The following is a 27,326-nucleotide window of genomic DNA, read 5'->3' as shown; positions in this document are numbered from 1 at the left end:
TCTAAAAAACGGTACAAAAAAATAGTCGACAACTTAACATACTTTAAATGCTAATAATAATGCATCTTAAAAGAGCAGTTAGAACACAAATATTTCGCGCAAGCAAAACACTTTGTCCACACACGTGGTGTCTCCTTTTGTGCTGTTTGTCTTCCACGCTTGGTAACAATATCCCTATAGCATTGGCTGCAGTGGTTTCTTTTTAGACATTTTACTACTACTACTACTACTACTTGTCGGTTTATAACATTCTCCTTCGTTTTCCGACTTCCAATCGCCACTTAGACCGGTTAAACATAGATCTTCTTCTATGGCCCTCTCCCTCTCAGTTCTTTATTTATTCCTTCGCTCCAACTTTTTCTCGGTCTACCTCGTTTTCTCTTTCCTTCTGGTTGCCACTTTAGTATTTCTTTTGGCATTCGTTGTTCGTCCATTCTTTGTATGTGTCCGAACTAGACGTTGTATGTGTTCGTTGTTTTGTTGTTAGGTCATCTGTGATTGTTCGTTTGATTCTCATCATTTCTCTAATGCGTTCGTTGGTAATCCTTTCTCTTCTAGATCTTCCTGAGGCTCTTCTCCAAAAATCCATTTCCGTCGCTTTTAGCGTTGACAGTGTTCTTTCAGTGTTCAGTGGCCATACCTCACAGCTGTATAAAGTGATACTTTTTACTATAGTCTCATATATCTTTTTTTTATTTTCTTTGCTGATGGATTGGTCCCATAAAATGGTGTTTAACATTGTGCTGGCTTTTCTCCCTGACATATTTCTCTCTCTTATGGCTTTGTCTAATGTTCCATCTTGTGAAATAGTGATACCTAGGTATTTGTAGTCACAGCAGTGCTTTATCGTAGTGTTATCGTCTAATATGAGATCTTTTTGTTCTGCTCCAATGCACAGGTATTCGGTTTTCTTTTTATTTACTTCTAGACCCCATATATCATATTCTTCAATTAATGTTCGTGCCATATAGTTTAAATCGTCATAATCTTGAGCCATTATTACTTGATCGTCTGCAAAGTTAAGCGTATATACCATAGTATCCCCATTGTCCTGCATTTTTGTTTCCATCTTTTTAAAGCACTTTCGAGGTATATTTTAAATAAAGTGGGAGACAAGCAACATCCTTGCTTTAATCCTTTTGATGTTATAAATCCTGTTGTTATTTGTGTCCCTGCTTTTATCTTTGTTATTGGTTGGTTGTATACTTTGACGGCTTTTATTAATTCTATATTAATATTCGTGCTTTCCATTGATTGCCACAGCTTCTTCAGTGGAACGCTGTCGTAGGCTTTCCGTAGGTCGACGAACAACATTATGAATCTCTTGATTCCTTGCCATATTTTTTTCTATTATCTGGGTTAAGGAGAAACTGTGGTCAATAGTGGATCGACCCGTACGAAATCCTGCTTGTTCTTCTGCTTCATAATCTAAGTATTCTCTCTCGATTCGGTTCTTTAACACCTTTCCATATATTCAACTCATAGATCCGGTTACAGCTATTCCTCGGTAATTTTCACTATTATTTTTATCACCCTTTTTATGTATAGTGCTGAGGTATGATATCTTCCATTCCGTAGAGATTTCGCTTGTGTTTTTTCGCTACACATTTTACTAAATTGAGTAAATTATTAGCAGGCATTATACAATCGCGTTAAGCATATCTTTGACAATTTCCTCTCTAAATTATGTTATTTTTCTTGATTTATTTGTCACTTTAGAATAAAGTGACAAGGCATTTCCAACGGCAACATTTAGTAAAATATCAAAGGCAACTTTTCGGTACCATTTCAACGACCTCCTTGAAAATGAAATACGAATTTATTTGATCCGATACATCTATGAAGCATTTTCCTACATTATATTCTACTACAACCTGCGGTTTCAGTTTGTATTCTCTTCTTTATATCACATTTAACATAGAAGACATATGCTTCGAACTTATAGCAAGCACATCTCGCCGATCCACTTTAAAACCATTATACCATTTTCATTTTGCCTTGCAACAATATCACCTTTTTTTAGTTTTATTTTAGTAACATCTAAACATAAAATCTTTAGTAACGTCTGTCACACAAAGTGACACTATTATATCAGTTGTCCGCATATAGTGTTCTACCAAAATCTAAATATGGCGCCATTAATTCCATAACCACTTTCGAAGATACAGAAATACCAAGCTGAGCTTCCTTTCCAGCAAAAACTTTATATTGCAAAGTGTAAAAATGGGTCGGTGTACAACTTAAAAATTTTAACCCCACACCGATGCCTTTTGTTTTGCAGGTACTGCCTAAAACTTAGCCCACTTTGAAATGGTACCATCAACTTATCTATACACAGTGAGATTTCGGGAATTAGACAGTGGTTAAACTTATCCACTAGTAAGTCAATAGGGGGCTGAAGCTTGTGAAGCCTATCTCCGGGAACCTGTTTTGAGTTATCCGAAATATAAAACATGCTGAAAATAAATATATATTTTAGTAATTAAAAACATAATAGCACCACAATGGTACCTCAAAATCAACTCAAATTCGGTTTCTGGCCATTCAGGCTGTCAGTTTGCTATTAAATAACTGTATGTTTTTCCAATAATGAACCAGAGAGGGCATATCTACTATAGCCATCCACATAAGTATGCCCAAAAAGTGTGCATTTCTTGTCGATTTATCAGTACCCAGCTTTTAATTCTTGCACTTCTCTTTATATTGGGTCCTCCAAGACATTGTTGAGCATAATTGTTTGTTTGATTTACTAACAGGCATACCACTTCTTCATCAAAAAACAAACAAAAGAAATCAAAAGGGCTGGCATGTTGTATTGTATCCATTAGATCGGGGTTTACGCCTACTGCTTCGGAATTCCTATTATAATTTATATTTTTAATCCTTTGCTGATCAGGTGTTTGCCAATCTTCATATATGGGAACAGTCTTAGGTGCTGGTTCTTGCTCATTATTTAACTCTTCATTTCTCAAAACTTCATTTTCACTAAGTTATATTTATTATTGAATTTAATACATATTATAATAAATTATTATATTTAATATTAGAATATAGTATTTTATTGAGAGTGCCAGAGGTGACGCTCATGGCCCCCTGATTAAAACATGGTAGGCCATGAGCACCACCTTAGGTACTCAGGTTCAAAATGGTGTGAAATAATAAAAAAGATATTAATTAACCCCCAAAAGATGCTTACAAAAGCCTAAATTAAAATAATAAATAAAAATCGTCGTGGCCTCATGGGTCAACGTGCTGTCAACGGTAGAAAAGCTGTAGCATAAATGGCAAGTTAACTGAGTACCACATGTGGTAATCATGGCAGTCAACATGTTAATAGTACTTAGTTTGTTGATAGGCATACAATAATTTATCCAATATAACAATAAAAATATAAAGTTATTAGATGTGTAACACTAGTAAAATATAATATTCTGCTTGATTTCAATTATATATTTTGTATAATTTGTCTGTTCAGTAACCTATGTAATCAATATTAGTCCTATTTTGTTACCCTATAAATTTCGAAACGAATGATGTATAAAATGCTAATTTTAATTGAACTCCGCTATACAGAACGAAAAAAAGCTGGGTCGTTTTTGTATTATTTTTTTTTTGTTTAGAATTGAATTCGTATCGTTGTATAGTGGTTTTATAGCGCGCAAAACAATGGTTCAACTTAAAAATTACATTTGGAAACATTTTTAATCGAAAATTCCTGTCCGACCATTTCAACAAATCCGCAGCTGAACGAGATGCAAATTTAATTACACGAATTATGTAGCAAATTCGTTGGTTAAAGTGCTGAGAAAATATATATGTAAAATTATAGCGGGACTACAATTGTTTCCGAACGAGACCAAATTATTATAAACGTATAATATGTAATGTGTAATGTAATATGTAATGTAAATGTAATATATATATATATATATATATATATATATATATATATATATATATATATTACATATATATCTATATATATATATATATATATATATATATATATATATATATATATATCGTCAGAGCCAAACCTCGTATGTACACTTTTTGGCGAAATCCACTTTTTGTGTTATTCCCATTCCTCTCGTCGACTTTTATCGTAAGACAAAACCTCATAATAAAATTATCGGAGAATGTTTCTATAATAACGAATAACCAGACCTTGTACAGATAGAAAGAATTTGATGACAATCCAAACCTCGTATGATTGGCAGTTCCGCGCCATATCGGTAGATACAAGGTATGGTCTGTCAGATTTCTCATTTGGTGCGCGAATGAGGGACTTACGAGTAAAAAGTTAGGTTACGTTGGTTATTATTTGTGTTACTTGTTTATGTGTGTGTGTTTGGTGCCATTTATTTCCTCATAAAGTGTTAATTATAATAATATTAATATAAGAGATTTTTAGTAAATAACTTGATAAGATGAATCGTGGTAAATTCATGGTAGATCTGTGTACAAATAAAAATTATTTGGATGATTGTTCTCGTTACTCGGCAGGTACAGTTTTGAATTTTATGATATTGACAATTATGTTAATGTCTTTTTAGCAGCTATTTGAGTATCAAAATAAATTATATTTTTAGAAACGACTAATGTCCCTTTCAATGAACAACCTGTTTCGAATAGGAACCAAACAGTTGAAACTCTTCAGATTTCAATGAATCAAAGTAAACATGATATTTATAAAAATGAATTAACAAAAAATTATGAAGGTACCTACGTAAATAATTATGAATTGGGAAAAAATCAGTTATTGTAGGAAATAAATCCAGTTGGCGTAAGAAATATAATTCTAATATCTCATTTTATTTAAGGAATCATAGTTTCTAGTAATAACATGATAACTGAATTTTAGAATTTAAACAAAGACAACGCCCATGGTTTTGAAGAAAATAATACAATACTTGATGAGAGAGAAGTGCAAATTGATGAAGTAGGTTATATGTCAAACCCTGATATTGCTGGTGCTCTGGAAGGAGCTAGTATACTCCAAGAAAATCAAAATAACCAAACCGAAGATCCGAACTCCGATGATGTAGAAGGAGTTATTCCAGATGATAGGAGAGAAGATTTAGGTATTTTTTTGTTTATACAATATTATCTTTGTAGAATTAATATTAGCTAGAAAAGATAGCTGTATTACAATAAACTTTTTTTTAAAAGACGAAAATGGTACGCTGGTTTCGAAGAAACGGTGCCGTAGCTCAAGTGGTCCAAACTTGGAAACATGGAAAAAAATGAAAGCAATGAGACAAAGAGAGAAAGGTAAAGCATACACCGGCAGGAAAGTTGTGAAATAAAAGAGAATATGCTGCTGAAAAGTACCCTAGGCAAATAGGACCGGCTTGTGAATGTTCCGTACGGCTAAATAAGTGCAAAGAATTTACAGAAGATTGTCATAAAGAAATTTTTGACGCATTCTGGGATCTTTTAGACTGGGGCCAACGAAGAGTTTACGTTGCCTCGTTAATTAACGTTTCTATTCCCATCAGAAAGAAAACTACAGCTCCAAATTCAAAGCGAAAACATTCATTAACCTACCATCTAAAGAAAGGAAATATTAAATTCCGTGTCTGCAAGAAAATGTTCCACAATACTTTAAATATAGGCGAGTGGTCAAGTAGAGATTGGGCAATCAGCGCAACGGATGGAATGCATTTGTCTAAGTCGAACAAAGCTAAAAAATCCCTCCCGGGTAAAACAGATCAACGAAAAGTCTAAGAGGATTTCTTGCAAAGTCTACCCAAAGTGCCATCTCATTATTGCAGAGCGTCTTCCAGTAAACTGTACCTCGAACCGCTCTTTTCATCAAAGGCTGAGGTTTTCAATTTGTATGTTGAACACTGTTCTGAAAGGTCAGAGGAGGCTTTATCTCTAACTAACTTTAAAACTTCTTTTAAGAGCATGAAACTTGGTCTATTTAAGCCAAAAAAAGACCAGTGTGATATCTGTGTGATGTATGAAAATGGTAATTTAGAAGAAGAAATATGGGTGCAGCATAGAAACAGAAAACAACAAGCACGAGAAGCAATGCAGTCAGATACCCAAAAGGCAAAAAATAATAGCAGGTATATGGTAATCAGAGAGAGACGACCCCTGACATACCATTAGACCAAGCAGACAACAGAGCAAAACAAAATATATGCAGGTAAGTAAAAACGCAGAAATAAGGCAGCCACAAAATATAACAATAGGAGAATACAACATAGAGGGGGTAAAAAACTTTATATACTTGGGATCCCTAGTCACGTCTGATAATAACGTTACGGAGGAAGTGAAGAGGCGAATATTTATTGCAAATAAATGTTACCATTAATGGCTTAATTAGACTACCATGGCTTAATTAGACACCTAAGATCAGATAACGTCGCAAGAAAGACAAAATGCCAAATATATAAAACCCTAATAAGACCGGTACTCACATATGGCTCAGAAACCTGGACACTCACTAAAAGAGAGGAAACGTTGTTAGCCACCTTCGAAAGAAAAATCTTGCGACACATATATAAGGGCACAAAAGAAAACGGAATATGGCGAAGACGATACAACTCTGAACTATACAAAATATACCAGGATCCGGATATTATCACATTCATTAAAATAGGACGGCTGCGTTGGATAGGACATGTAGAAGGAATGGAAGAAGGCGAAATACCAAACAAAATATTCAAACAGATGCCAGTAGGAAAAAGAACAAGAGGAAGACCGAAACTGAGATACTTAGAACAAATAGAAAATGATATAACAACCTTAAAAATAAAAAACTGGAGAAAAAAAGCACGAAACAGATCAGAATGGAGAAGAATCCTGGAACAGGCCAAGACCCAAAAAGGGTTGTCGAGCCAGTGATGATGATGATATGGTAATCACAATGGACCTTCAAGGAGTACTTCTGAGTCCGCGCCTGCAGGCGTCCGCGCTTTACTACAAGACAAAATTAATAGTACATAATCTCACCATGTACAATAATGCTAACCATAATACAATTTGCTACATTTGGCATGAGGGCGAAGGAGCCATCACATCAAATGAATTTTCTTCACGTATTGTCGACTTTATAAATAATATAAATTCTGCGGACGTTGACGAAATTATACTCTGGAGTGATGGATGTACCTACCAAAACCGAAATGCTGTCTTAAGTAATGCACTTTTACAAACTGCAGTCTTAAAGAATATTACTATAATTCAAAAGATTTTGGAGAAAGGACACACGCAAATGCCTTGTGACTCATGCCATGGCAAAATAGAAACAAAATTGAAAAACAGGGTTATCAACGTTCCTGCTGATTACGTTTTTATTGCAAAAACTTCTCGAAAAAACCCACGACCATATGAAGTGAAATACGCAGATCACAGGTTCTTTAGGGAGTACTTACTCTACACTAAATTCAGTCTCGAGCATTCGGCCAGGGTGTAAGTCTGGCGACAAAGTAGTAACCGATATTAGGGCCCTAAAATATACACCACAAGGACAAATATTCTATAAATTACAAATATCTGAAGAGTGGCAATTGCTGCCTAAAAGAAGGCAAGTAGGCAAAATTCAGAAATATTTGCCGAATTTTCTCTACTCAGAAAGTAGAAAAATTAAAAAGGGGAAATACCAAGACCTACAGGAATTAAAGCGTGTTCTAGCAAGTGATTACCATGCTTTTTACGACAATTTGTCACATTATCAGTAGCAGTAATAAGCACTCAAATCTTAATTAGATAATTTTTTGTTTAGGTTGTATTTGAATATTTTTGATACTTATGTAAATATTTATGTAAATAAATTTTAATTTTCTAAAAAGAGAAAATGATATTTATTGATTTATCCATTTTAAACTTTTGATTAATATAATCAAAGTTAGTACCACGTATCTCCGTATACTGTCAAAACTAAGAAACCATACCTCGTATTTTTTTATTTTTAATTAAAAGACGTAATACTGTTATAATCTTCTTAGAGGTACTCGTCGAGGGGGAGGAGTATGCATCTATATAGCAAATGAAATTACCAATACTTTTTCCATCAGTAATAAAACAATAGACGTACCCGGTTTAGAAATTATCCACTTACTTAGTACTAATAACTCTTTCAAATTTAATATAGTTTGCATATACCGACCTCTGGATACAGTACTTACTCAGGACAATATGCTTATTAACAAACTTGACACATTCTTGAAAATCTCATTGTTGTTGGAGATTTTAATTTTTAAGAGATAAGCTGTCCCATTATTTCCAAAATTGATACTATCAATTCCCGAAATTTGTTTAAAAACTTTATCATTAAGTCAAATTTATTACAACTGATAACTGGACCTACAAGGTTTAGAGCCAACAATAATCCTTCAATTTTAGACTTATTTTTCACAAATGACGATCAATTAATTTCTACACTTGAAGTATCCTCCCCTGTGGGTCATTCTGACCACTCGCTTATTACTGCTCACATTCAATTTAGTTTAACACCGCCTTGCATAAATAATTTCGTAACGTATGCCACTACTGATTTCTTTAATGTAAATTCAGTTTAACCCAGTTATACTGGCGATCTATTTTTCTTAATCACTCTGATCCATCGTCAATGTGGGACTTTTCTTCATACTGCTATTACAACAATTTCTAATCATACAACCGAACGGCAGCTATACAGAAATCGACTAAAACCTTGGATTAACCTCTCAGCTACCCATTTAATTCGTCATAAGCGAAAGCTTTGGCGAAGATATAAACTTACTGGTTCCCTTGATGATTTTCTCGCCCACCGTAATTTTTCTAACCGAGTCAACAATCTTTGCTAAAGTTAAGAACAGAATTTGAAGAATCTATCATTGCAAGTGGTAATAGTAAAAAAGTTTATCGGTACATTCGTACATTTTTATCTTCTAAAGCCTCCATAATCCTTTTCTTACGTTTTTACAGATGAACCTAACGGTATCATTCCTCAAATAATGTGCCCACGTTTGTCTAAAAATTCTTGACAATATATCTTTCACACCGGATGAAATTAAACATCATTTAAGTAAACTACGAAATAATTCATCACCTGTATTAGACGGACTCACCACCTTTTTCCTCAAACAATGTGCAGAATCTGTAGCCATCCCTATATCTCTCATATTGAATGCTTCTTTTAATCAAGGTTCTCTCCCCTCGTCCTGAAAATTGGCTTCAGTTACTTCTATATTCAAGAAAGGATATAAACTTGATTGCAATAATTATCGTCCAATCAGCCTGGTTCCTATTGTTGGCAAGGTCATGGAATCGATTATTTCGGAAGCTATGTCTGAGTTTCTTCTTCAAGAAAATGTCATCCCTCACCAGCATGGCTTTATCAAAGGTTGTTCAACCATCACAAACTTACTTCATTGTGTAAATGATTGGTCATTATCTTTAAACAATCGGAATCCTGTCGATGTAGTCTACTTAGACTTCTCCAAAGCTTTCGACTGTGTTCCAAAACGTCGATCACTAGCTAAATTTGATCACTATGGTATCCGCGGACTCTTAAACATTTGGATTCAAGATTTTCTATTCGACAGATACTTCAGGGTTCGTGTTGTGGAAGACCACTCACTGGATAAGCCAGTCAAGAGTGGAGTCCCAAAAGGATCAGTACTTGGACTGCTACTTTTTTGTGTCTACACTAGTGATCTTCCGCTCATTGTATCCAGTAAGGTTTCGATTTACGCTGACGACACGAAATTATATGTGAATCCAACTATTAACCAACATGTTCTTCAACAAGATTTTGACATAATATTAAAATGGTCCTCAAAATGGTTACTTCCGCGTAACATTGAAAAATGCGTTGTTTTACATATCGACAAAACTCATCACTGCCGTTATTAATGGACATCCCTTAAACTCCGTAACCTCCCACAACGATCTCGGAGTGATAATTAATAGTGACTTAAATTGGTCTGATGACATAATGTCGCTGTGTAAACGTGCAAACTCGAAACTGTTTTTGATCCGTAAACGTTTTACACTTATATCTCTAACCTCTGTTAACTTGTAAACTTTACTCAATATACGTTAGACCTACTCTTGAGTTTGCCGGACCAGTGTGGAATCCAGATCTCAGTCGCGATAAAATCCTACTTGAAAATGTTCAGCGTAAAGCTACAAGACTGGCATACGGCCGTGTAAGACCCAACTATGAAGATAGACTATCCATGGCTCATTTTACAACATTCGAACAGCGACGTCTTCGAGGTGACCTAATTATGTCCTTCCGTATTTTGAAACATAATTTTGGGAACCTAAACACCATATTCACTTTGAATCAAGACGAAAGATTAAAAGGCCATCGATACAAATTAAAGAGGGAACAAACTACTGCAAGGTCCAGGGTGAACTTCTTGCCCAATAGAATCTTTAATATCTGGAAGAATTTGGATCAAGACACCATATCGGCAACTAGTGTTAACATCTTTAAAAATAAACTTGATAGTACTTTATTTTATTTATAGAATTGTGTTATTTTCGGACAACATTATTTATTTATTGTTTCACAATTCAATTTTTGTATGATATACTTAATCGTTTATCTTTACTTAACTTTATAATTGGTATTAGTTTTATAAGGATATTCTTTTTATTTATTTTTTGCTTTTTGGGCATAATAGGAGCTCGCTCCTCTGTCCTTATTTGTTATATAATAATAATAATAATATTTAATTGGTATATTTTTTTAATCTGAGGCTTTTTTAATAGTATTAATGATTTTAGTTTGTTGGCACAATTATTTACGAGTATAGATATCTCTGAATCATTATTAAAAATTTACTTCCTGTTCAGCTAATAAATATATCGATTAGGGTTTGCAAAGTTACAATAAATTCCAGCCCTCTCAGGATCATTTAATTTTTATAAAAGAGAATCAAAATCGATAGGGATTAAAAGGTAGTTGTTAATCTTTTATACGCTGCCCGACAGCGATGAATTTCCTTCTGCTAACAGAAACTTCCAATGAAGTTTCGGAAGTTGTAGATAGAAAATTAGAGCGACTTAATTCAAACAGACGTTTCGCATATGAATTATTGAAATATGTGAAAAGAGAAAAGTTCTGGAAACTGTTTGAGAGTATATTGTAGCTTTAATGAATAGCTCAATTAAAATTGAGCTGTAAGCGACTATTTTTTTATACGATGTGTTAAATCTATCTTCAGATCAACGTTCTGAAAGATAATTAATATATACTCCTAACCGCAATATACTCAGTAGAGTAAAATTATAAATTATAAAAATTATAGTGAAGAAAAATGTTGTAAAAATCAAGAAAAATACTTTAACCTAATTATTAAGAAATTAACCACATACTATTTGGTTATTTGGTACTGGTTAAAGTACGTTTATTGACGTTTCAATTTCCACTTCGGAAGTCGTTCTCAAAATACAAACATTAGTAAATTAAACAAATTTTGTTTTTTGTTTTTTAACAAAAAAAAACAAAATTTTTAAGAAGATTATAAATCTTCGGAAGAAATCACTAGTTGATCGTCTGCGAATAAGAAAGTATACAAGCAATTCTATCTTATTTCAATAATCATAACATTTGTAGTCAAATATAAACACAGGATATCCAAATTCACTTCCGTATATAAACTTTAAACTGCCAAAATATTACGATGGTTTGGACGAAATAAACTATTGTTATCTTGCCGTTAGCGTTAAATTCACAGCTAAACCAACTTAAACAATAACCCCGAAATAATGCATTCTTACATTTGGCGCAGAACCTTCAACGAAAACGGGATAATTTAGTGGACTGTAAGGAAATTTTAGAGCGAAAACTCATCTGGAATTTCCATTAACGATATTGTCGGCAAAGTTGCTTTAAGTAATTTATCGACACAATCAACACTGCGAATAATACAGTCAAGCAACAAAAGGCAATTATATGTAGGTACACACTATACACGACAACCGTACGGTCTAATGAAATTGGGACTGAAATAATTTTCGTCGGAAATTTGTGATGAAAACGAACACTAATTGGGTCAGTGCGAAATTTATACAATTTATGTGGAATTAATAAATGTATTCTATTATATACAGGAAAAACCAGGAATAATTTGTCACTTTCTACTTAACGAAAGTATAAAATAATGTATAAAGAAAATATGAACAGGAATATTTATATCTTGTCTATTTGCCACTTTATTATACTGTTACGACCAACAGTTAAGTGACAGCTGTCGGTATTTGGAATCACCCTTAAACACACTTGATGACACTTTTATAGAATGTACGCTAGGACAGTTGAATGTCGAGGTAATTTGTTAAATTAAATAATTTTTTCAATGTAACTTAGATAGTTGAGTATTTTATATATTTTTAATAAAGTTTAAGTTCAAGATCCACGTGTTTTAAGAAAACCACAGTACAAATTGATGTCAGAAGTGGGACGTCTTAATGGCCCAGCTCAGATGATTATTAGTTGAAAATGATGAGAATTAGAGGTAAAAGCGATATGCCGTCGGATTTTGGAAATTTTCTAGAAGGTCCCTCCTACCAAGATCCTTCATTGATAGCGATCCTGCAGGGTCTGATGACTACATTGCAAGAAAAGTTAACAAATCAGATGACCTAAAACCACACTGTGAAAGAAAGCCAGACTGCATTGCAAGAAAATTTGAATTCCATAAAAGAAAAACAAGCTACAATCACGGAACAGTTAGGTGGTCGTAAAGAAGACATGTTCGTCAAATTGGCATGGCTCAAGACGAGGATACAAGAAACCAATTTAGAATTTGGTCCAGGAGTACGTGATACTACTAAACTGCATACAGAGATACAAGAAGCCGCTATTGAGACCACAACGCAACTTCGCACAGAGATACAAGAGGCTGCTGTGAATGGGAATACCTCGCAACTGCGAATAGAGATGCAGTAATTAGACCGCAAAGTGAGATATGATGTAGCATAAATAATGAGTCAGGCAAATATTGCAACTACTCCTCAATTCGTACGTCATTCCAGCCCAGCCAAAATCAAACCACCAACATTCGATGGAACAACTAGTTGTCAGTTTATCTGAAACAGTTTCTTACAGCTGCACAAGCCAATTCATGATCCGATGAAGAAAAAGCCTCTAAACTTGTAGTTTCCCTCCGAGGAGAAGCCCTGAATGTTTTGCAGACCACCTCTGAGGAACAGCAAAATAACTTTGACAGTTTGGTGTCTCAATTGGAAAAGCGATATAGTGAAAACACTTCCATAATTTTTATATGGACGGAAGTTCCTTATTCGGACCGATCACGCCTCTCATCAATGAATCCTCCAATTCAAGAACCCCTAAGGACAGGTTGCTCGATGGCTGAAAAACCTGCAGATGTATGATTTTGAACATCGTAAAGACATTTAATATCATAATGCCGATACCGTAAGTAGACGACCATCTCCAGAAGACTGCAACCACTGTGACAAAGCTGAAGTAAAGAAACCCTAAGTTATTTTCAATTGTATAAGGACCCAGGTTAGACCAAGAAACCATTGGAGTTCCACAATCCTTCGTGCTAAACAACTTACAGATGGTGGTATTGCAACAATTCTTATGATAGAAAAAGGTACGGGTTGACTAATCTGGAATGAAATTTCTGACAAGAGTGTGTGATAGAATGATAGAAAAATTATTGGGCACAATGAGATTCATTGGAATTAGTGGATGGTGTTTACACAGAAAATGGGAAAGTCCCGATGGAAGCTAGCCCAAATTTCAACTTGTCCTCCCAAAAAGCCGAGTTAGCGAAGTACTTTTGGAGTGTCACAGCAATGTATCCGCAGGCTATTTGGGAATAAGCAACCCCCAATAATAAGGTAAACCATGTGCAATTTTTTTTTGTATCTTTTTACGTTTGTTTATTTAAATAAGTTTGTAGATGAACTGCTGATGTGTATAAATTGAATACACAATACACTTAAAAGTTTAGAATTTATCGATTTTCGTCTATGTTGTATTTTATAACCAAAACCGTTGGCACACTCCTTGGTAAATAGATGCTATTTTTCATATTGTATAATAATATTCATATGTGATCATAAGTAAATAATGTATTACATTTTTAGATAGATATGATTAAAGTTATAATATAATCCTTCTGTAAACGATATTAATACACTGAATACGAACTAAGTGTAGGCAACCCATTATACATAGTAGTTTATTTCTAAAGCTTCTTTGTCAGAATGAATTTATATTACGTACTGTTTATTTTGTAAATTTATTGTTATGTCTCACTTTACAAAACCAATCGTACCTGATAAGACGAAACGAAACTGCTCTTTAAATGACATTTGGATAAGATTCTAACTTTTAAAACTGATAAATGCAATGGAGGGAAGCATGCCAGAGAACGTTTGACTATTTTCTTAAACATGTCGGGCACAGAAAAACTGTCACCATTAGTGATCGTAAATCTAAAAAAAACTCCTTGTTTTTAAGATCTCAATCGGTCAATCAGTATCTTTAAAATATTAAGCAATGGACAAAGAAAAAAGAAAAATCTTGTTATTCATTGATAATTTAATTGTAAAGCCCATAAGGATATTCCACAAATGAAAGCAGTTGAAATTTAACATCTTTCCGCCAATACCACATCAAAATTACAGCCCATGGATCAATGTATTAATAAAAACTTTAAGTCATTATATCGATAAGAAGTTGTGAGGAACATGTTGGAAAATATGGAACAAACAAAAAAGAATTCTACTATAGATGTATTTGAAGCCATGAAGAAGCTGAAACCGAAGATGTTTCTCTTTCGCCCCCTATAGAACGGAATAAAGTGTTCTCTGAATCAAAAATTTCCTTTGAGGACTTTATATCTCTGATGACGAAATTATTGATTCACTAGCTCATAAAATACGTATTAATGATTTAGATGACACAGAAGATTTCCACGCTCCATTTACGCTCCATATATTTCCATTAAAGCATTTAATACTTTACGAAATTTTGTAGAGCAGACCAGCAACCCTGAAGAATGAGAATTTTCTGTTATTTATACCTTAGACGCTAATGTTATTGCTAGGGAACAACAAAATTTTCTAAAGCAAAAAATAATTACTGACTTTTTTAATGCCATATTTTTATATTTTAAGAATGTTTTGAAATAATGTTATTTATAATAAAAATATCTGTTTCCTCTTGTAACGTTATAAACATCACATCTTTATTAATTTATATTTAAATAATTATTTTATTTTAATTTCTTTATTAATTTTTTAATTCCTGTCTTCAGATTCGTTTTTACTATTTTTTCTTCAAAAAGTAATTGGCGCCCTCTGTCTTTCTTTTCTTTCTCTTTCTCTCCGGTAGAATAAATATTTGCCTTCTCTCTATCTCTCTTTCTCTCTCTCTCTCTCTCTCTCTCTCTGGTAGAGTAAGTATTCTGTTCTATGTTGACAGAAAAGCGAATTCCCTCATTTAGGAACATCCTATGACATCTGTGCTAACTTCAGTTTAGTCTCCCTACTTTCTGTCAATTAAATTTTCTAACGTAGTGGCAATATAATTTTTTGCCTGTTTTTGAAATTTATAAAAGAAGGCAAAAATTATTATAAGCTTTATTTTATGGCCTGCAACATTCTCTTGGGGTGAGTACTTTCATTGTAATCTTTATTCTATAATTCTGACAGCATTTTCAATATTCGTAACCTCACTTCTTTTGAAAGCACGTTTTTTCAATTATATGCATGTAGGACTCGTTAACAGAATTTAACTAAGTAGTGATAATTATATTTCATTTTATCCTTGCCAATCGCTATTTGTTTAATTGTAATTTTGTAAAATGGCAAGGAAATTAAACCCTTTATGATGTGTCTCTAATACGAGCTGTTTCTTGTATTTTAGTTTATTGACCGTATTCCAGACTTTATTGGCCACATAGGATGAAAATTTATTGACCATTGGTGGACCTAACCACTTAATTGGGAGTCACTCACATGGTACAACTGCAGCTCATAGGAGGACCTAACCGTCTAATTGGGAGGACACACAAGCATCCCATAGATGCCATTGTTGCCTTAAGTATCACCCTCACTATATTTATTGTTAAGCATTTTCAGGGTTGATTGTTTCCTGTTTGTAATAAATATGATTAGTTAAAATTTGTTTTATTTGCTATCAGCTGGGGGTTCAGGTTTGATTCTTAGTTTAAGTCAAGACGAACTCACACTTGAGATACTGAGCTAGGCGAAGCATAGACGATAAGCTCCCATGGTTGATTACGGTATTATTTTTATAATAGTATTTCAATTCTCTTTGGTAGTCTTATCGTTACACTCTGTAACTTTTTATTTATTTTACCTTTTAAACTTAAAATTAGTTAGAATGTCTCTTAACCTCTTTATGTCAAATCAAAATTCGCCTTAATCCGCCTTAAGTCGAAATCCTCCATAAGTCGTTAACTCCATAACTCGAATTTTTTGACGTCTCCATTGAAGTTTTACGTATAGAGGTTCTACTGTTTTAGAAAATAATCATCTCACATGATGTGACTGTTCGTGCAAGATTTATGATATATTATTAATGATATATTTATATTCACACGTACATATACTTGTTAATAATATTAAAGGTTTAGCCAATTTTAAAAGATCTAACAAATTATATAATTTCTGTTTAAATTACGTATCCTTTTTCATCAATCTATTCACTTACCTTAAACTTATCAATAAGAACTTGGTTAAGCAGTTCGGAATACGGTCTGGATCTTTTGGAAGCGGGGGGTCTGCGTCTGGTAACAGGGGGACTATCGGTATCTTCGGGGGGATCGGTATCATGGGATTCGGAACTATCACCGGCGCCCCCGCCACTCGTAACTATCTGTAAAAATTATTCACAAGGTTTTATTACAAACAGTAGTATATACTTAGTGTATGTATTCCGTATTCCGATGTGTTCAAGAGATATGGTGTACCAATTAGTACCTATAATATAGATTATTATATAGTTAACAACTGCAACCCGTGTACTAAACTTTAAATTAATGTTACTAAAACAATTATTCTTTTTCATATCATATCCGAGTTTAATTCTGGGTCTAGATATGTTTTACAATTGACTGCAATGTTTAATAATTTATTGATACATATATTTTTTAAATAAAACTGTCAAGTAAATATTTTTGACCTATAAAAGATTTTACGTGTTAAGTAATAAAAGAAAATACGTGTTTAATAAAAGGTGTAACGTACTAAACTTAATATTGTTTCGGGCAGAGATCGAATTTGGGTGAGAACCAAAAATTAGGACAAACCTCAAAACAAGGAGAAATTATTAACCGATGTGTAACCGGTTACTTAAGTTTTACAGTGGAGCTAGTGGGCTAGTAATTTATAGCGGAGTGGAAAAACTCACCTTTCTAACATGGAGTTTGACAGGGATGTATACTATCACCCTTGCTGTTCAACAAAGCTGGAATTCGAATTAACGGAGAATGTATCAATAACATCGGTTACGCAGACGACACGGTGGTATTCGCTGACAGTTAGGAAGCCTTCCAGGAGTTAATGAATAAAATGACAGAAGTGGGTCAGAGATATGGACTTTCACTGAACAGTAAGAAAGCAAACTGTATGATGATCTCTAAAAATGAACAGCAAATTCAAAGAATCAGTGTAAATGAGCAACCAATAAAAAAATAAAAACATACACCTACCTTGGTACGAACGTCAATAAAAATTGGGACCATTAACTAGAATAAAATGTGAGATAGAGCAAGCAAGATCTCCATTTCAAAAACGGCTATGCTATTCAAATGTCATGATTTATCAGTATTCATAAAAATCATTTGATTTGATCAATCAATGATATGAGAAATATGCACAAAAAGATAAGAGAAGTGGCTGGAATGGGTCGAAATAGACAGCAAGGACACATAAAAGACAAAAAAGGAGTACTACTAATAGATTTACCAGAGAAATTAAGACGATGGGAGGACTATGTTATAGAAAATTTCCAAGATGAAAGAAGTAAAATGCAGAAAATACAAGAATTAAATCCTTTAGAGAGACAGAAGATCACGATAGATGAAATATGCTATCAAAAACTCAAAATATGCTATCAAAAAATATCAGTAGAACTGTTAAAACTAGTTTAATAGGATAACTTGGAAGTATTGGCAGATTTATTCAACACGGTGCACGATGCAGGAATAATACCACAAGACTGGCTGAAGTCAACATTTATAACAATTATTTGCTGAAAGTAATACATAAGAGAATATACGAAAGGCTAGAGGAGGATATTAGCGAGACGCAGTTCGGGTTCTGAAATGGAATCGGTACTCGAGAAGGACTATTTGCCATCAACATATTGATTCAGCGATGTTGGGACGTAAAAACGTTGATCTACACTTGTGCTTTATTGACTACGAAAAAGCTTGCTCGATAAAGTAGGACATGAAAAACTAATATCAATATTTATGAACAAGCGCATTGACAGTAAAATCATATATATAGTGCAAAAGTTATATTGGAACCAAAGTGCCATATTTCAAATTGATGAACAACACTCAGAAGAAATGAAGATCTGTAGAGGAGTTAGACAGGGATGTGTTTTATCACCACATTTGTTTAACTTCTATTCTGAAGAAATTTTCCAAAACACGCTTAATATTTTTAAAGCGGGAGTTACCGTTAATGGAAAATTAATTAACAACTTACGATATGTAGACGACACTGTGATCATAGCAACGAGTATAGAAGATCTACAACATCTTATCGAAAGCTTAAGTATATATAGAGATGGGAATTACTATAAACTCTAAAAAACAAAGTACATGCTAATTACAAAAAGACAACAAAATCACCTATTGACAATCAATGGTAACGTGATAGATAGAACAGATCAGCATTTATACGAATGAAGCCACTCCTAACGTGCAAAAATCTAAATTTGGAGATCAGACTACGTACCATTCGCTGTTATATATTTTCAATATTATTATATGGAGCTGAGACTTGGACAGTAAAAAAATGCAATTTAAAAAGAATCGAGGCTTTATACCGCAGAGTATTAAAAATATCATGGACTGATAGAATTACAAATAAAGAAGTACTGTTTACGTGAAGTACGGTGTTTCTTTGAAAATTTCATTATAATTCAGTACATCACAACGTAAACATGCAACTGATATCACGGCGCTGCAGATGGTAGTGAGCTGTGATTAATAAATTTAATAAACGCCACTTAATATTCTATTCAGTTTATTTAGTATTAGGTACTACTTGGTACATCAATTTAATCTCAGTTTGGTGCAATAACATAAATAATAACAAAAACAAAAGGGTTAGAAAGACTACAATGTAAAAAAGCCTGTAACAGCACGAAATTCTACTAAAATCAGGCGAAGAATGAAGGAATTATCTTACGCAGAACTGAAAATCTAATGGATGAAATTATATATGATCTACTGGTAAAGAAAATATCGTATTCTTACTTGAACAGTTTACTTCGGCTTTATATTTAGTTTCATTTCTATAAGAAATAGTTTTATTAATTTTAATTGATTATTAAATTGTTTCATTCCTAAAATCGCTGAGTTTAATTGGAGATTACTGCTTTTCATTAACAAAAAGTGAAAAAGGGCCAAGTAAAAAAGTTTGTTTTTTAATTTTGATTTATTCACATAAAGAAACTTGATAAAATGTGAGATGGAACAAAGGCAATGGGATAAGAACGATATTATAAAACTATTTTATATAGGCTTGTTCAATTGAAACCCATCTTTGCTCTGGTTAGCCTTGGAAACAATTGCAATCACTTAACTTCTACAATGTGATGTTTGAAAATGTCACACTGATCAGTTCCTATCATTTGTATTTGACTGCGATTTTAATTATTGTGACCTAAAAATGGCGATTGTTTTTAATAATCCAAAATGTTCAGAGAAGCTTTCATTTAGTGCTATTCTTCTGTACGCCAATCTTTGGTTTTGTGTTGCCAATGTAATAAACGAAAATCTACAAAGAAAGAAATGGAGGATATTAGAGCGCCCACCCTATAGTCCCGATTTATGGCATTGAGATTTTTACATCTTTAAGCCACTGAAAAAGGCGTTAAAAAAATCGTTTACAATCCCACGAAGAAGTACAAAATGCTGTAAAACAATTCTTTGAGTAACAGCCACAAGAATTATCGTGGAACAATGGAATATGTTCCTTAATTTAAGTAGTAATTAGTTGTAGATCTATGCCAATAAGGTTTTTTTGAAAAAGATAGCTTTAAATTGAACAAGCCTTGTAAAAACGAGTAAAGGAAGTTGGAGCTGTGCGTAAAATAAGCAGAAGAAGGCTAAACATAACCAATTAAACATGATCTACTGCTGCTAAAAGAAAGATGAGAAAAAGAAGAACGTTATAAAAACACTCGACATAGAAGTACTAAACATAGAAGTACTAAACGTACTACAATACTCGATTTTTTTCTCTTCTTTTCTCGACTAGTTTCATGTATGTACAATATCTGGAAATTGATTTCACGCCTACACAAAAGAGATAGTACGAGTATGTTAGCTTTTACAAGAGTTTTGAAAGAAAAAAATGCAAACTTTTATTAAAAACATGCGCTTAGCCTATCAATGCCAGGCAAAGTGTCTTTTTCTTCATGTATTATGTCCTTTCAGAACATTGGTTACCATCATAGCTATCTTAAATTTATTCATTGTCACCCTAGATAGCATGCTTGTGTCAATACTATACTACTCTTGCAAATTCTTCAACCTTGAAGACTTTCTTTGTCCTGGACTGCGTTTGCCTGCTATTTTCCCTTGCCAAATATTTTGTAGCAATCTATATTTTGACCTCTCATTACATGTCCGAAGTACTCCAGCTTTCTCTTCTTGATGCTTTTTATAGTGGAGTTTAAAATCATCTTCTGTACCTAAGAAATTTTTAAAATTCTTCCACAGCATCACACTTCGAAAGCCTCAAGGCAATTTAGATCACTTTCATTCACAGTCTAAGACCCGACACCATAAAATAAGACCAAGAACACATAGCAGCAAAGTAGCTGGATCCACAGTGCCAATTATATGTCTCTGTTACATAATAATTTAAACATCCTTCTAAAAGAGGCTCTGGTCTGCTCAATTCTGGATCTAATTTCACTGTGACTCTCTGCATTATAGTTTTACTGACATTCAAGGTAAACCAGTTGATCAACTTGCTCAACTTTGGAACTATTTACATATATAGATGGTTTTATATTCTGTTGTTTACTTGTTACGAGTATTTTGATTTTCCGTATGTTAAGATCCAAAATTGTTTACTTACAGCTCTCTAGAGTGTCTGCTAATTGCAAATGAAATGTTCACAAATCTAACAGCAATACTAACTGCATTATTTAAAATACGATCAGTACTAAAATATAAAATACTAAAATTAGTAAAGTTAGGTAATTCAGGTTACTTCCAGTAACTTCCCGGAAAAAAATGATTCGAAATCTATTTGGATTCTGACACCCTAACAGAGATCATCTCTCAAAAAGGTCAAAAATATTATAACCAAAAAGCTAAGAGACAAACTACTTTAGACAAAATTGGGCTGTGGTTCTTTCTGTCCGTCTTTTACCAAAGGTTGGAGATCATCATACGAAATGTTTTTCTGTTTTGTGCCGCATATAGTATATTATTTGTTGCTTCTAGTATTTGGAACTATTTTTTTAAGTTTCTCAGTAAGGATTTTTTTTGTCCAACCTTCATCTACCTCCAATCTTGCCTTCCACTGTAAACTGTAGCAGACTGACTTTATTACGAAACATATTTTAACAAATTTAACAATTCCATCTATTTACCCATTCGGCTCAATACTTCTGTATTAGTCACTCTCTCTGTTCAAGGTATTCTCGATATGTGTCAATTCAGCCATATTTCTTAGGCGTCAAACTTTTTTATATTTAGCGTCCCACGTATCATTTACCGTTTATTCCAGACATCTGAATCGGTATATTCTTTTAATGTGATCGGTTTCAATATGCAGGTCGATATTTTGGATGTTCTTACTAATTACCATAAATTTAGTTTTCTTTCTGTTAAATTTAAGTCAAAATTGGTTGCCTGTAGTATTTACTCTATTGTACATTATCTGTAAATCTTTGATGTTATTGGCCACTAGAACAGTATCATCAGCATATAGAAGGTTGCCTATTGGTACGCCATTAATATTGATGTCTTTGTTGTACTCCTGCAGTGCCTGTACAAACGTTTTTGTTCTTTGTATAGATTGAATAGCAGTGGTGAAAGAATGCAGCCCTGTCTAACCCCCTAAGAAATGGCTATGTTTTGACCCAATATACTTCTATACTCGGTGTGGACTGTTTGATTTCAATACAGATCTTTAATAATCTGAATGTCGTTATGTTAAGTTCTGACACATGTAATAGTTTTATAACTTTGTCATCTTGGATGGTGTCAAACGCTTTCTAACAACCGATAAAGCAGGCGTAAAGATATTTTTGTTGATCCAGACATTTTTGAATCAATACTTTGTATTCACTGCATGTTTTAGAACTTGATTTCTTGAGAACAATAACAAACGTAGACTTTAATCAGTGCCATGGAATTTTAATAACTTATTTCATAGTTCTAACATTACACTCAGGTTGCTTCGAGACTGGTATTCCATCGCATCCTGTTGCTTTCCAATCTTTCGTTTGACCTATAGTTTTATTACCACACTTTTCAATATCTTTGTTTCGTTATCAAATTTTTCATATCTGCAACTGTTCTTTTTTGTCCACAATAAGTTTGTTGTTTACATCTACTAACCTTACAACATGTTTTTCTCGTAAATATAAGTAAGCTCTTTGATTTTTTATGAATGTTAAAGCTATTGCGTCTTTGTTCTAACTTTTGGCATTTTTCCATTAGGAAAACTATTAGGGTGTACCCATTTCGCTTTACCATCTTTTATCTTTCTACTGATGGTTCTATATAGTTTTTTATATCGTTCGGGATTATTCTTATTTTTATATCTAATCTGTTATTTTTATCCTGTTTCTTGATTATGGTTTTTAGTTGGACTCGTAATTGAACAACAAGTGGAGTATGATCAGAATTTATATCAGCCTCAGAATATGTTTTGGTTGATATAGCTGCTTTACAGAACTGAAATAATTTAATATTAACAATAAATTTCTTTATCCTTTTTTTCTGGTTATTACAAGTAATCAAACGGACATGTAAAACACAATGAATAAAACCTTAAAGGGGAAATTTTGGGGAAAACAAATGATTTTATCGAATGAGGAGCAAAACATTCTATGTTAGAAAAAAAAACCATGCTGCTTAGTACTTGGCAGGTGTAAATATTTTTAATATATTGCGCTATTTCGTTTAGTTCTTTTTGATTTTTGCATTCTGAAGTAATTATTTATCATTTTTATCATTTCTTATAAAAGTAACACTAAATATAAATAAAATCCATAAATTTAAAAATACTTTTAAGATGTATGTATAAAATAATAAATATCCAACAGGTTTTTCTATATACCATGAAAAAAGTGACTTATGAGAGATAAAGATGAGTAAGCGGTGGGGGTAACGAGACAGTGTTACACAAAATTCTTACCAAGCTAGTCTAGCTGCGGCCTATTCAAAATTTTGAACAAATAAAGTGATTAGTGTGCTTTTCCAAAAAGTTTAAAGTATTGTGCTTATATAATAAAAAGGAGAAAAAAAGAACGCTTGTTTGTTAAACCACGAGAGAAATTTTTTGTGTATGCACTAAAAATTTCTCTTTTAGTTCAACTTACTAGTGTTTTGGTACCGGAGTTAGTGCCTACTTAATATTGGTATAACATTAATCGTTCAGTAGATTTTACAGAATATCATAGTTCATAGTTTAGATTCTTTTACAAAAGCAGTGAAATAGGGATGTATCAGTCTAGAAAAATCTTAAGTAGCGTAGATTGAACAATTTACATTTAAATGAAGCTGATGCTAATTTAGCTATTTCACAAATTATCAAAATGATTTATTATTATTATTATTTTATTATTATTAATATTAAGGTTATTTGCAAGTGTGTTATAATGTTAAAAATTTTATTAAGAAAATTATAAAAAGGAGTTTATGTATAAATTATTCTATTGTGGCTAAAATTCCAAACTACAGCATTTGAATTACACAGAATGCTCTACTACACTAGAAGTTCTCTGGATAGTTCTAGATAATAGTTTTATAATAATATTTATTAATACGTCTTTTATAAGAAAATACCATCAAAAACGTTTGTTGTAGCGTTTGTAAAATATTAAATACTGTGTGAACTGAATGGCTTGTAATCTCAGCTATCTTCTAAATGTAAATGTATATGTAAATTTGATAGGATTACAATTATGGATATAGATTAAGATGTTGATAAATTTTCACCGTCGATAGCGATTGAAACTTAAGGTAATGTATGTATATTGACCTTAATATTTTGTGTATTTTCTTGTAGATTCGACTCGTCCTCGTCACCAAACTGTTGTTTATGCAGTTGTAATGCCTTATTGAAACTGTTGTGTATGTAGTTATAATATGTATTGATTTATTTTACAATCTAAAAATGAATGAAAATGTATTTGTTTGATATGTTTTTGTACACACTTGTAGGACGCCAATGTGACAAAAAAAAACAAATAAATTAAGGCTGGCTAGCAGAATGTGCCGGAGAGTGACTACTTGACACTCAAAAGAGGATTAGGTCAATTTGCATGCCCTGCAGAGACCGTAAAATGAGAAAATGAATGACAAGTTTATGCATATGGCTGGGCAGTAAGATGTTTCGTTCATAATAAGCTAACCATCTTTACTTTGAATTCGACTTTGAACATTTTAGTTTTAATCTTGAGTCTCTCCAGACTATGTTCAATTATAATTACAAAAGATTTCCTTTAGCTGACTTCTTAGTCTCACTTATGTTAAGATATTCTTGTGATTGCTACTTCTATAGCTAGCATAGTTCGATTGCTTTTCAGAAATTAGTATGTTATATTTTAGTCAACAAGTGACTGTTTACAGTTATTTGAATTATTTGAGTAAGAAGAAAGATGGCGGATGGTAAGGTTGATGAAGATGGTAAAAGAAAAAGCAAAGAGGAGATAGACATATTTAGCAGGAGCAGAAAAGTGAGCCGAACGCCAGACAGGTCGAAACCAACAACGAATGAAACTAGCAGCCAGAACAAAATGATGGAACTAATGAGACAAATAGCAAGCGATAATAAAAAGAAAAACAGGGACCTGGAAGAGATAAAAAATACAATGGCTAATATGATTGAGAAACTAAAAGAAATTAGGAAGGAAAATAGTGAATACAAATTGCAAATGAAAGAAATAATAAGAGAAAATAAAAATCTAAAGAAAGAAATGACAACGATGAAACAAAAAATAGATAAAATAGAAATAGCCTTGGAAGCATGTCAGAAAGAAAAGAAGAAAAATAACCTGATAATGAGAGGCTTACCAATAGACACAATAGAAGCAAAACAACTGGAGAACTTCATAGAAACAAAAATGGGAGTAAAATCAAAAATAAATAGGGTACAAAAGATAAATGAAACAATGTGTGTTTTCGAATGTAAAAAATTCGAAGATAAAATGAAAATACTGAAAGCCAAGGGTAAACTAATAAACTATAAGTAACATAGAGTATATATATATAGAATGTGACCTAACATTAAAAGAGATAGAGATACAAAGAAATCTTAGGAAGATAGCAGCAGATGAAAAGACTAATGGGAAAAGGACAAAAATTGGATATGGTTTCATAGTTATTGAAGGTATTAAGTGGAAACGGAATCAACAAACAAGCCGGATAGAAAAAATAACATACAATACAGAACCAACTGGTTCAAAAAATTAGCTGAAGAAAACACAATGACGGACCGAGAAACAAAACAGGCACAGAACAGGGACATGAGCAGATCTAAAGATAATAACACAAACGGAAGTAAAAACAAATTGAAGTACAACTTTCAACACAGAAAAGAACAAAACAATTTGGAAAATGGCATCATGGAATGTGAGAGGTATAAATGGGAAGGAAATAGAACTGGGGGAAGAAATTAGAGATAAGAACATTGAAATAGTAGCTATAACAGAGACAAAGAAAAAAGGAAAAGGATCAATAATATTAGAAAACGGAATGTTACTAATGTACAGTGGAGTGAAAGAAACTAAGAGAGCTCAGGCAGGAGTAGCGTGCATGATAAAGAAGGAGAGTATCAAGAAAATAAAAAATTGGATATATTACAACGAACATATACTAAGAGTAGACATAGATATGGATACAGAGGAAACCAATACAAACCTAGTCATATGTTATGGACCAGATGAAGACGCAACAAAAAAACAAAAAGAATGAATTCTGGGACAAATTACAAGAAGTGATAAATGATTGTACAGAGAAAATTGTGATCACAGGAGACATGAACAGTAGAGTGGGGAAAGAAACAGAAAAATGGAACAATGTCATCGGACCTTATGGGGAGGACAAACTAAACAAAAATGGAAAATTACTACTCGAATTCTGTCTAGACAATAACCTGGTGATTATGAACACACACTTCCAACATAAAAGGATACACAAGATCACAAGAGAAGTCAAATCAAGAGACGAACAATCAATTATAGACTATACTATAGTGCAAAAAACAGAGAAGAACTGGATAAGAGACGTAAGGGTAAAAAGGAGTTATGAAATTGGTAGTGACCACTATCTACTAGAAACCACATTCAAAAGCAAAAGAAAAGAAATAAAAAGAAATGAGAACATAAACAGAAAACACAAAGAAATAATAAAAATTTATAAACTAAGGGAAGAAACAACGAGAATAAGATACTCAGAAGGACTAGAGAAAGAGATGGACAATCAACATGAAATAACAGAAACAATAGAAGAAGAATGGGGAAAATTTAAAAATGCGATGATAAAAACAGCTAAATCAATATGTGGAACTACAAGAAATAACAACACAGGGAAACAAACATCTTGGTGGAACAATGAAGTGAAAAGAGAAATAAAAGAAAAGAAGAAATTATGGAAAGAATACATCCAAGACAAAACACAACAAAAATATGAAAATTATAAGAGACAAAGAACAAAAGTTAAAGAGATAGTTAAGAAAGAGAAAAAGAAAATTTGGGAAAAATTCGGAGAAAAAATGGAAGAAAACAGCACAGAAAACGTAAAATTATTTTACAGAACACTGAAAAACCTAAGAAGCAACAAAGAAACGAAACTGAAACAAATAATGAACAAGGAAGGAACAATAATAAACGACGATAAGACAATAATGGAAAGATGGAGGGAACATTTTCAGCTGATACT

At 32.9% G+C, this 27,326-nt stretch overlaps 1 protein-coding gene across 1 annotated transcript in view; it reads right to left on the bottom strand.

The window, feature by feature from the left end:
- Positions 1-27,326, bottom strand: part of RhoGEF3 (Rho guanine nucleotide exchange factor 3) — a 941,311-nt gene that overhangs the window by 148,693 nt on the left and 765,292 nt on the right. The window contains exon 17 of the mRNA XM_072521630.1: positions 16,670-16,834. Within this exon, the coding sequence (XP_072377731.1) occupies positions 16,670-16,834 (165 nt within the window). The remainder of the gene's footprint in view (positions 1-16,669; positions 16,835-27,326) is intronic.

This window comes from Diabrotica undecimpunctata, chromosome 2, assembly GCF_040954645.1.
Source record: "Diabrotica undecimpunctata isolate CICGRU chromosome 2, icDiaUnde3, whole genome shotgun sequence".
Lineage (NCBI taxonomy): Eukaryota > Metazoa > Arthropoda > Insecta > Coleoptera > Chrysomelidae > Diabrotica > Diabrotica undecimpunctata.
This window is presented reverse-complemented; position numbering and strand designations above follow the sequence as displayed.